At 40.2% G+C, this 12,779-nt stretch overlaps 1 protein-coding gene across 2 annotated transcripts in view; it reads left to right on the forward strand.

Annotated features, from left to right (window-relative positions):
• The window catches only part of CTDSPL2 (CTD (carboxy-terminal domain, RNA polymerase II, polypeptide A) small phosphatase like 2), a 122,809-nt gene that overhangs the window by 101,915 nt on the left and 8,115 nt on the right, over positions 1-12,779 (forward strand). For both annotated transcript variants that reach the window (XM_011941175.1, XM_011941176.1), the window contains exons 9-10: positions 8,764-8,826; positions 8,931-9,010. In XM_011941175.1, coding sequence (XP_011796565.1) covers positions 8,764-8,826; positions 8,931-9,010 — 143 coding nt within the window. The remainder of the gene's footprint in view (positions 1-8,763; positions 8,827-8,930; positions 9,011-12,779) is intronic.

A 12,779-nucleotide genomic window follows, 5' to 3' on the forward strand; every position in this document is an offset into this window, starting at 1 on the left:
TCGAGAGTTCGAGACCAGCCTGGCCAACACAGTGAAAACCGTCTCTATTAAAAATACAAAAATTAGCCGGATGTGGTGGCACACGCCTATAACCCAGCTTCTCAGGAGGCTGAGGCAGGAGAATTGCTTGAACCCAGGAGGCAGAGGTTGCAGTGAGCCGAGATCGCACCATTACACTCCAGCCTCGGCAACAGAGCGAGACTCTGTCTCCAAAAAAAAAAAAGAAGAAGAAAAGAAAAGAAAACATACTATGTGGAAAGTCTTATTTAATGGCTATAAATTTAGAAGATGTGACAGTTGATTACATTAAATTGGAGGCTTCATTTCCTTTGAACTTCAGAGTTTGAGTTTAAAGGTAACATTTTTGTTTTACTAAAATGGCCATTGTTTTGACTAAACTTTTATTAATGTAAATACATCAATTTTTATATATGCAAATTTATGTACATACACTATACTGGCAGATTTTTCCCTGATGAAAATTATGCTTCATTGGTACCTTTTTTTTTTTTTTTTTGAGACAGAGTCTCAATCTGTTGCCCAGGCTGGAGTGCAATGGCACTCTCTTGGCTCACCACAGTCTCCGCCTCCGAGGTTCAAGAAATTCTCCTGCCTCAGCCTCCCGAGTAGCTAGGATTATAGGCACATGCTACTGCAGCTGGCTAATTTTTGTATTTTCAGTAGAGATTGGGTTCACCATGTTGGCCAGGCTAGTCACCTCAAGTGATCTGCCGACCTCAGCCTCCCAAAGTATTGGGATTACAGGCATGAGCCACCATGCCCAGCCCCATTGGTAACTTTTAATATAAATCTCCTATGTGAATACATTAAGCTTCATTTTATCCTACTTCGACTTTTTTTTTTTTGGAGGCATGGTGTCGCTGTGTTGCCCAGGCTGGAGTGCATTGACACAGTCTTGGCTCACTATAGCCTCTATCTTCCAGGCTCAAACCATCCTCTCACCTCAGCATCCCAAGTGGTAGCTGGGACTACAGAAATGTGCCACCACGCCCTTTTTTGTACTTCCTGTAGAGATGGGGTTTCTCTGTGTTGCCCAGACTGGTCTCAAACTCCTGGGCTCAAGCAATCCACCCATCTCGGACTCCCAAAATCCTGAGATTACAGGTGTGAGCCACCATGCCCTGCCTGTACTCTTCAAAAAATTTCTTTTCAGGTTGATTTCTGTTTAATAGAGTAAGGGTTTGCAGGAACTTTTTTTTTTTTTTTTTTTTGTAAATAAGACATGAGTCTTGCTGCTCTGTCACCCAGACTACAGTGCAGTGGCGCCATTTCAGCTCACTGCAACCTCCACTTCCTGGGTTCAAGCAATTCTTCTGCCTCAGCCTCCCAAGTAGCTGGGATTACAGGCATGCGCCACCACGCCCAGCTAATTTTTGTATTTTTAGTAGAGACGGGGTTTCACCTTGTTGGCCAGGCTAGTCACAAACTCCTGACCTCAACAGATCCGCCTAGCTTGGCCTCTCAAAGTGCTGGGATTATAGGTGTGAGCCACTGCGCCCAGCCGCAGGAGCTTTTAATTTAGGGATTTTTGTTGTTTTGTTTTTATTTTTATTGGTTTTAGTGTTTACCTATTCATCCCAGATTTATCTACCTACAAATACTACCCCCAGCATCTATCTGCCTCTTACTGGAATTTTGTGAAGCAAAAGATAACTGCTATGAAATCACTCTTGAGTTATGAAATTGAGATCACCCTAGGGCCTACCTGAGCAACCCTCTTTCCTTGGAGAAGGTCTGGGTTTTATCTTTAAACTCTGGTATTGATGCCAAGAAAATATTAACTAAGTTAAGCAGTTTACTGAAACAGTTTGTTATTTCCCTCTTCCAAAAGTATTGATTGTGGCTGTAGGGCTTTCTCTTTGGAATTGAGGTTGCCCAGTTCTGCCCAGTAGAATCATACTCACTCCAGGTCTTATTGTGACTGATTACTTTTAAACAATGAGATAGATAATAATAGCTAATAGCTATTGGCACTTTGAATGTACCAGACACTGTTCTAGGTACTTTACATGTATTAAGTTATTTAAGCTTCACAATAAACTTATGATGTAGATATTGTTGTTATATCCTTTATTTTATAGATAGGGAAACTGAGATGTACAGAAGAGTTAAAAAATTGGTACAGCCACTTGTACATTTCTGGTATCTACTGATGGTAAGATTTTTTCAGTTAATGGTAGCATCTCATTCTCTTTTTTGTTGTTGTTGTTGTTGTTTTGAGACAGGGTCTCATTCTGCCACCCAGGCTGGAGTGCAGTGACATGATCACAGCTCACTGCAGCCTCGACCTCCTGGGTTCAAGCAATTCTCCTGCCTCAGCCCCCTGAGTAGCTAGGACTACAGGCGAGTTCCACCATGCCTGGCTGATTTTTATATTTTTTTGTAGAGACAGAGTTTCGCCATGTTGCCCAGACTGGTCTCAAAACTGCCTGGGCTCAAGTCATCTGCTCACCTCGGCCTCCCAGAATGCCCTAGCATTTTGGGATTATAGGCATTGAGCCACCACACCTGGCTGCATCTCATTCTTTATATTCGCCAACTTTGTTGGTTTTTACTGTTTTAATTCTTCTTGCTTAATTAAATAAGAAATAGCACCGACCAGTCATCTTTTTGATTACAGGAAAACAGATGTCATACTCTTAAGTGGGTGATTCCTTGGATTCATCATTTTTTAAAACCTATTGCTACAATGGAATTGGAAGGATATCATGGAAAAAGTATCACAGATGTTTCTTTTTGAAAGTTATGGTCTGCTGGGTGCTGTGGCTTACCCCTGTGATCCCAGCACTTTGGGAGGCTGAGGCGGGTGGATCACGAGGTCAGGAGTTCAAGACCAGCATGGCCAAGATAGTGAAACCCCATCTACTAAAAATACAAAAAAATTAGCCAGGTGTGGTGTTGGACCCCTGTAAGCCCAGCTATTTGGGAGGCTGAGGCAGAGAATTGCTTGAACCCAGGAGGTGGAGGTTTCAGTGAGCTGAGATTGCGCCACTGCACTCCAGCCTGGGTGACAGAGTGAGACTCTGTCTCAAAAAACAAATAAAGTTATGGTCGTATTATCTGGGCCTAAAAATCATTTAGAAGTATTTTTCCTTTTGGGGGAGTCATACTATCAAAATTATCTATGATATTAGATTAAGGTTTAATAAGCATTACTAAGTATATAACTTAGTATATTACTAAGTATATAAGAAATTACTAAGTATATAACTTGAAATTATATAATTAGACATGAGTTTTGTTTTAGACAGACTTTACCACACAATATCTAGAACCAGTTTATAAGTGGATTGTCATTGTAATGACTGCCTTTTTTATTTTTATTTATTTATTTATTTTTTTGAGACAGAGTCTTCCTCGATCACCCAGGCTGGAGTGCAGTGGTGTAATCTCAGCTCAGTGCAACCTCCGCCTTCCCTGTTCCAGTGATTCTCCCACTTCAGCGTTTCAAGTAGCTGGGACTACAGGTGTACACCACCATGCCCAGCTAATTTTTTGTATTTTTAGTAGAGATGGAGTTTTCACCATGTTGGCCAGGCTAGTCTTGAACTCCTGACCTCTGGTGATCCGCCTGCCTTGGCCTTTCAAAGTGCTGGGATTACAGGCGTGACCTGCCACACCCAGCCAATGACTACTTTTTTTTAAATCCAGCTATGTTAACTATTAATAGCCTTTCAGTACTATCTGTATACAATTTTTATCTTAATACTAAAAAATACAGACCATCAGGTATTATTCATATCAAGTAGTATTAGTGTAGTGGGTTTTTAAAAATTATATATATGGCCGGGCGTGGTGGCTCACACCTGTAATCCCAGCACTTTGGGAGGCCAAGGCAGGCAGATCACGAGGTCAGGAATGACCATCCTGGCCAACATGGCAAAATCCCATCTCCACTGAAAATACAAAAATTAGCCAGTTGTGGTGACACACGCCTATAGCCCCAGCTACTTGGGAGGCTGAGGCAGGAGAATCACTTAAACCTGGAAGACGGAGGTTGCAGTGAGCCGAGACCACACCATTGCATTCCAGCCTGGGCAACAGAGTGGGACTCCATAAAAAAAAAACATATATATATATATATACACACACACACATATTCATGTTCTGTGTAAAATGTAAATTGTGCTAAAATCACTTCACAACACCTTTTTTTTTTTTTTTTTGAGATAGAGTCTCACTCTGTTGCCCAGGCTGGAGTGCAGTGGCACATCTTAGCTCACTGCAACCTCTGTCTCCTGGGTTCAAGCAATTCTCCTGTCTCAGCCTCCCCAGTAGCTGGGACTACAGGTGCACGCCACCACGTCCGGCTAATTTTTGTCATTTAGTAGTATATTTAGTAGAGACAGGGTTTCAACATGTTGTGGTGAGGCTGGTCTCAAACTCCTGACCTCAGGTGATCCACTTGCCTCAGCCTCCCAAAGTGCTGAGATTACAAGCGCGAGCCACCATGCCTGGCACTACAACACCCTTTTACAGATATTCTGATAGATGTTCATTTTTTAAAGTTTTACATAATGAACATGTTCATAAATCTGTATCTTCAAGTAGTAATCTCGAATAGTTTTTTAATATAATTATTTCTTATGACATTTGGCGTTATTTTTTAACTTTTGACATTTTTCACAATATATTTGGTTTACTGAAAAAATATTAAAATTATTTGTACTGTAAATAAAGTAATTATCAATTTGAAGAAACATGTATACTGGACTGAAATGAAGCTTTTGGCCTTTGGGAGATTACATAATTTTGAAGAGTTGCAAGTTTTAAGAAGGTAAAAGTTTTAAGAAGGAAAGGTGTGGATTCAGGAAATGTAGAAAATGGGAAGTAGGCAGCTCAGGAAAGGAATCTTTGTATGAGAGTAAAATTAGAAGAAAAATGGAGCTAATGCTATTTGTGGAATAGATTTTGAAGCATTCGGAGGCATGTCTATGTGTGCATCTGTCTATTCTTGTATCTCTGACCTAACACAATAAAGTAATGGTAGTCTCAAGAGTTAAACTCATTGTATTATATGTACCTGACAGATGTTCTTTATTTGTTCTTACCAGACAGTACGTAGTGCTTCTTGACTTGTATATCTCTGTTCACACTTATCTATATCCAGATGACTTAGATGCTGCTGGCTTTATATCTCATCTCTACTACTGTTTCTGAGATTTTGCCATTTCATCACATGGTACAACCCCATGTGGCCCTAACTCCAGTCCAGTACCTTTCTATGTTTCTTCCCACTTTCCTTCCTGCTAACCACCTCATTCTCTGCCTGTGTCTTTTAATACTGAAACACCTTCTTGTTCACATGGTGAATCTGTTCTGAGGATAGGAACTATTACTTTCAACAATTATTCTTTCTATTCTCATAGTAAAGAAACACTCTAGCAACATGTTCCTTTATCTTCAGTGCCACCTTTTATCCCCAGTAAACAAACACATTTTAAAAGCAATGTCAAATTTTAAGATGCATGTTATATTTAAGTAGAGTTAAAGTAGTAGTATGCACAATGAAGCTATAGCTTTGACCTAATCTGGAAGTCACTGTATGAGAAGTTGGAAAATGTCACCTTTGAACAATGTTCCACTTACTGTGGTTGGAAAATATTGTTAACTAGACGTATTCTTGTGCAGTGGAATTGTGTTGTGTTCAGAGGGAATAAATCTCAAAGAGGCCCAGCTTATCTTAGTTTACTGCAGGTTGAATATCCCTAATTCAAAAAATGTGAAATCTGAAATGCCTCAAAATCTGAAATTTATCATCAAGCGTGATGGCTCACCCCTGTAATACAGGCACCCTGGGAGACTAAGGCGGGCAGATCACCTGAGTTCGAGAGTTCGAGACCAGCCTGGCCAACACAGTGAAAACCGTCTCTATTAAAAATACAAAAATTAGCCGGATGTGGTGGCACACGCCTATAACCCCCGCTACTGGGGAGGCTTAGGCATGAGAATTGCTTGAACCGGGGAGGCAGAGGTTGTAGTAAGCCAAGATCATGTTACTGCACTCCAGCCTGGGCAGCAGAATGAGACGGTATCACCAAAAAAAAAAAAAAAAAAAATCTGCAGCCTAGGTGTGATCAGTCATACCTATAATCCCAGCACTTCGGGAGGCCAAGGCAATATTGCTTGAGCCTAAGAGTTTGAGACCAGCCTGGACAACGTAAAAGAAAAATTGTTTAAAGCCAGGCATGGTGTTATGCACCTGTCATCCCAGCTACATGGAAGGCTGAGGCAGGAGGATCACTTCAGCCCAGGAGGTTGAGGCTGCAGTGGCCCTGTTTACACCACTGCACTCCAACCTGGACAACAGAGTGAAACCTTGTCTTAAAAAAAAAAAAAAAAAAAGCCTGAAACTTTTTGAGCACTGACATGACGTTCAAAAGAAATGCTCATTGGATCATTTTGCATTTTCAGATAAGGGACACTCAACCTGTATATGGAGCAAGTGATAATAGGGATATTGAAAATAAAACATTTTTATATATATGAAAAAACGAAATATTTTTGGTTACTAACTGCCTGTGAGTGATGAACACCGGCAACAAGTAAAAGGTTCTGATAGTTTATAGTTTATAATCTACCTTGAGATGGAATTCAGAAAAAGTATTGACAGAATAGATGGGTTTTTCTTAACCATCACAAATCTGTTTTGAAAAGACTCATTTGAATAAAATGATTTTGTTAGTAAAATAATATATATATATAAATCTGTCATTATTTGGCCTACCAAAGAAATAAGGTGTTTGTGGTTTTCAATCAAGGCTACAAACTACACCAAATGTTTCAGGATGAGAATGTTAAAATTGATTAGAAGAGCAACTATAGTTAAAATTTTTAGACCCCATCCTAAATGATGGTGATTGGATGCTGAGGATTTGTTTCTTTTCTTCTGCTTTGAGGAGGGGTGTGTGGTTTACTTTGTTTTTGATTAGTCAAGACTGATAGGATTAGGCTGGGCGGAGTGTAATGATTACATGCCTGTAATCCCAGCACTTTGGGAGGCAGGCAGATCACTTGAGGTTAGGAGTTTGAGACTAGCCTGGACAGCGTGGTGAAACCCCATCTCTACTAAAAATACAAAAATTAGCCGGGCGTGGTGGCGCATATCTGTAATCCCAGCTGCTCCAGAGGCTGAGGTAGGAGAATTGCTTGAACCTTGGAGGTGGAGGTTGCAGTGAGCCGAGATGGCGCCGCCACATTCCAACCTGGGGGAAAGAGCAAGACTCCTCAAAAAAAAGAAAAAGGATTAAAAACAAGTAAACCTTTATCTAACCCAGGGAAGGGGACAGAGTGATATTATTAGCATAGTAATGATCATTCAAAATTTGTCTTCTGGCCTGGCTTGGTGGCTCATGCCTGTAATCTCAGCACTTTGGGAGGCCAAGGCGGGCAGATCACCTGAGGTCAGGAGTTTGAGATCAGCCTGCCCAACATGGCAAAACCCCATCTCTACAAAAAGTTAGCCAGTTGTGGTGGTGGATGCCTGTAATCCCATCCCCTACTTGGGAGGCTGAGGCAGGAGAATCATTTGAACCCAGGAGGCGGAGGTTGCAGTGAGCCGAGATTGATTGTGCCACTACACTCCAGCCTGGGCCACAGGAGTGAAAGTCCGTCTCAAACAAACAAAATTTGTCTCCTATAAGTGCTCAGTTCTTAAGGAAATTCTCTATTTTGCCTTAAAATATTCCCAGAACTAGATTTTTGTCATGGGGGCATTTTTGTGTGCATATACATGGATGCCAGAATTGAAACTCCACTAAGCCTAGATTTGAATTTGTTGCTACCACAAAGTGTTTTGTTTGCTTTTAATCTGAATCTGTGAATCTAGTTCAATAAATACTTGTTATTTGTGGTATCTGAAATTATAATAGTCACCTTTGAATGAAGTACAGTATTTTTCTTTCTGTAAAATTTTGTAACAAAATGAATACAATTTAGAGGAGTCAGAATGTAAATAGTTTTAATGGATGCTCATGGCTTTTTTGAATATTAGATTATAGGAGCTATATTAAATGTAGGCAAAGAGAGACACAGAAATAATAAAATAATGTATGTAAAGCAGCTCTGTGGGTACTGTAGTCTTTTCTGATACCAGTAGGTTTTGAGAACTGTTGTGTTTGACTATTAGAATTTTAATCTCAAGTAACCAATAGTGCTAATTTAGATTTCACATCTGAATCATTAAATGTAGAATAGCAAGATTGATTTCTGAAAAATTGAGGTTATTTAAACCCACCAATCCAGACGTTTCCTTTTGAATATTATTTACTTTGGTATAAATATAAAATAGAGATATTTTTAGCAGGTGGTTGTTTGAAGGAATTCTGAGTAATTATTGAGGAAGGTCATTGAGACAGGTCAGCTAGAGGTGGACACAATTGGATGGATTCTACCTGGCTGGAAGATGGAGCTTACTGGTGGATCAAAATCTCAGAGGGAAACTTTCCATTTTTAGCTTAAATGTTTATTAAAATTACATTCCAGTGAAGTACTGTATGCTGCTATTTTATTAGTAAAAATGAACTGATCATCAGTGATTATTATTATCCCACCAAAGAGATTGTTTTAAGTGATCGCTTGTATGTGAAATATATTTGGTTTGAGTGGTACTTAGTTAATATTTCTATACTTTAAAACATGAACTTTTAAATTATAATCAAAGTTAGAATACAGCACATCTTAAAAAGAAGTGGTTTCCCATTGTATGTTTATTTGCTGAAATCTATCTTTGTATTTCCTCAGGTTTATGTGAGATTAAGACCATTTTTCAGGGAATTCCTGGAACGAATGTCTCAGATGTATGAGGTAAACATGCTTAAGCTAATTACATATGTATTTTTATTTTATTCAATATAGTACCCATATTTAGACCATGTATAATGATTACTTCTTTTCCCCTGAATTTATAGATCATTCTTTTTACTGCTTCTAAGAAGGTGTATGCAGACAAGTTACTGAACATACTAGACCCTAAAAAGCAACTGGTCAGGTAAATTTAATTAAGAAATAGTGGAAATGTCTGTCACACTGATCTATGAAATTACTGATTCTATTTCATTTTAATGGCCATTTTCAGTTGGCTGCATATGTGTTGAATGGTGAATATAAATGAATTTTTTAAGCCCCTAAACTCTTTAAAAGAGTTCCTAATGATGGAACTCCAGACAGACGTTCTTTAAAGGATACAAAGATCCAGTGCCTTTATTCACTGTGACATCTATATCCTCATTTCTTTTGGGATTGGGGGAGACAGGGGTCTGGGGGGTTGTGTGGAATTTTTCCACATTGTGCATGATGTTTCATCTCCATACGTCTCTGAGATACTGCATGTTAATTTTACTTTTTAATGGCATAGAGAAATAAAATTTATTTTTTAGCAGAAAGGATCAAATTAAGCTCTTGCTTTGTTTGAAAGCAAATTTATCTTCCATGGAAAGAAAATGTTACATGAATCTGATTGGAAATTACAATGGGCTTAGTCACTCAGGTTATCCTGACTGGACTTAATTCCTTGTGTGTGCCCTGAGCCAGCAGATGCAGTGTGTTCCTGGTTAGTGGGAGTGCCGTGGTGATTTTAAAACATTATGATAATTAGTTCCATTATTTTGTCAGCTGAAGTGAGATAGTACGACTGCAGCAGTCTTGCTGTATCCTTTAAGATGAGGAGTTAATCTTTGAGTTTTTGACCAATAGCTGAGAGAGATGACACAAAAGGCTCATAAAAGCTTTAATAGGGCCAGGAGCAGTGGCTCATGCTTGTAATCCCAGCACTTTGAGAGGCCGAGTCCAGCTGATCACCTGAGGTCAGGAGCTTGAAGCCAGCCTGATCAACATGGAGAAACCCCTTCTCTACTAAAATTATAAAATTAGGTGGGTGTGGTGATGCATGCCTGTAATCCCAGCCACCTGGTAGGCGGAGGTTGCGAGATCGTGCCATTGCACTCCAGCCTGGGCAACAAGAGCAGAACTCTGTCTCAAAAAAAAAAAAACTTTAATAGCTGGCTGCTTGCTTGCTTGCTTTTCTCTCTCTCTTTCTCTCTCTCTCTCCTTTTTTGAGGCAATTCTCACTCTGTTACCTAGGCTGGAGTGCAGTTTGCGAGTTTAAGAGATTCTCCTGCCTCAGCCTCTCAAGTAACTGGGACTATGGGTGCATGCTAGCACACCTGGCTAATTTTTTGTGTTTTTAGTAAAGATGGGGTTTCATCCATGTTGGCCAGGCTGGTCTTGAACTCCTGACCTCAAGTGATCCACTCACTTTGGCCTCCCAAAGTGCTGGGATTACAGGCGTGAGCCACCACACTCAGCCCAGCTGGGTATTAATTTTCTTAAATACTTTTCCCATGTTGTCTTACTGGAAAATCCTAAACTGTATTTTGTGCTGTTAACAGTCCTTTATTATTCAGTGGTTGCAAGTACGCTGAAAGACTTTTCCTAATGTTCATATTTTGGAGGGCTTTTTCTTCTAAATAAAGTTGTGGTATCTTTTTTTTAATCTAAAGGGTCAAAATAAGTAAGCTGCAGTCACACAAATGGGAAATGGTATTTTCTATTCACAAAAGTATATTGTAATTTATACTAATTTTACCTCACTTTACTAAAGTATACCCAGTGATTTTGTTTTGATGACTTCATTCATTATAATGATTTCTATTCGCCATCTCCAATATTCCAGGAAACAGTGGTGAGCAACACAAGCTCTTCCCTCTTGGAGCTTTCATTTACAAAAGAGGAACAAATGATAGTCATGCTGTGACAATGTGTTATAAATTAACAATCCTCTTTTAAACCAGATTTATAAAACCTACACACTTGAGGGTTTCCATTTGTTCTTTCTAGTTGTATTTTGAAAAATCTGAAACAAAAGCTTGTATTTTTGTTTGTTTGTTTGACACAGAGTCTTGCTCTGTCGCCCAGGCTGGAGTGCAGTGGTATGATCTTGGCTCACTGTAAACTTCACCTCCCAGATTCAAGCAATTCTCTGGCCTTAGCCTCCTGATTAGCTGGGATTATAGGTGCGCATTACCACGCCCAGCTAATTTTTGTGTTTTTAGTAGAGATGGGGTTTCACCATGTTGGTCAGGCTGGTCTGGAACTCCTGACCTCGTGATCTGCCCACGTTGGCCTCCTAAAGTGCTGGGATTACAGGCGCGAGCCACCGCGCCCAGTCAGCAAAAGCTTTTCAAAGAGTAGATTGTGAGTGCTATAGGGAATTGTCTGTGTCGGTGATAAGATAGACTCTAAGAAATTCCTATGATCTAGGCCGGCCGCCGTGGCTCACACCTGTAATCCCAGCACTTTGGGAGGCCAAGGCCTGCAGATCATGAGGTCAGGAGTTCAAGACCAGCCTGGCCAACATAATGAAACCCCATCTCTACTAAAAATACAAAAAAAAATTAGCTGGCCATGATGCAGGTGCCTGTAATTGCAGCTACCTGGGAGGCAGAGGTTGCAGTGAGCTGAGAGTCTGCCGTTGCACTCCAACCTGGGCAACAGTGGGAGACTCCGTCTCAAAAAAAAAATAAAGAAGAAAAGAAAAAAAGAAATTCCTGTTTCTCTAAATCTCATGAGTTTCTAAAGAAGCAAGTCTACTCACATGGAAGAGTAGACTTTGATGACTGGTACAAACTGCTCTTTGATGACTGGTACAAATAGTTTTCTTCTAAAAATGCAAATACATGCTGTACACCCTCAGATTCCTGAATGAATAATTGGAAGGTTATTACTGTAATTTAATTAAAATAACTGTAGTATCCACGTACAGATTCAGTTGTCTCCTGTCTCAGTGAGTTTGCCACTATTGGTGAAGAGGCATCAATAGTGACTTGAATTTACATGCTGTATCTGCCTTTCCGATTTCCTCATATCCAATTGTTTATAGAAATAAAACAATGAATCTTATTTAGGCCCAACCAAGGCTTGAATTAAGTTACTTAGTCTTTTTTGTTTGTTTGTTTTTTCTTTTTTTTTTTTTTTTTTTTTGAGACGGAGTCTCGCTCTGTCGCCCAGGCTGGAGTGCAGTGGCTGGATCTCAGCTCACTGCAAGCTCCGCCTCCAGGGTTTACGCCATTCTCCTGGCTCAGCCTCCCGAGAAGCTGGGACTACAGGCGCCAGCCACCTCGCCCGGCTAGCTTTTTGTATTTTTTAGTAGAGACGGGGTTTCACCGTGTTAGCCAGGATGGTCTCGAACTCCTGACCTCGTGATCCGCCCGTCTTGGCCTCCCAAAGTGCTGGGATTACAGGCTTGAGCCACCGCGCCCAGCCTGTTTGTTTTTTCAAAGTAGATCTGACTAAACCTTCCAGGGGCCAGATGATCATTTGACTGTGATTATTAAAGTCATTCCTTATAAGAAGGGGGAAAGAACTGCTTATACATTTTGTCTGTTAAATTCTTCCTTTTTGCCATACCAACTGGCACTGATAATTTTAAGGTTGAGTTTTTGTTTGTGCATGTGTATATGTAGATTTTTATTTATTCTTGGTAGCAGTGTGACATATTTTGTGGGTAGAAAATCCCCGTTTCTTGAAACTGCATAATTTAAAATACAGGTCCAAATAGGTCCTAGGTTTTGCAAAATTGTTAGTGTGATTAAGACACAAGGAAGACAACTTACCAATTTTTTTTGTTTTGTTTTGTTTTTTGAGACGGAGTCTCGCTCTGCCGCCCAGGCTGGAGTGCAGTGGCCGGATCTCAGCTCACTGCAAGCTCCGCCTCCCGGGTTCACGCCATTCTCCTGCCTCAGCCTCCCAAGTAGCTGGGA

This window comes from Colobus angolensis, unplaced genomic scaffold (assembly GCF_000951035.1).
Source record: "Colobus angolensis palliatus isolate OR3802 unplaced genomic scaffold, Cang.pa_1.0 Scaffold199, whole genome shotgun sequence".
NCBI classification, from domain to species: Eukaryota; Metazoa; Chordata; class Mammalia; order Primates; family Cercopithecidae; genus Colobus; species Colobus angolensis.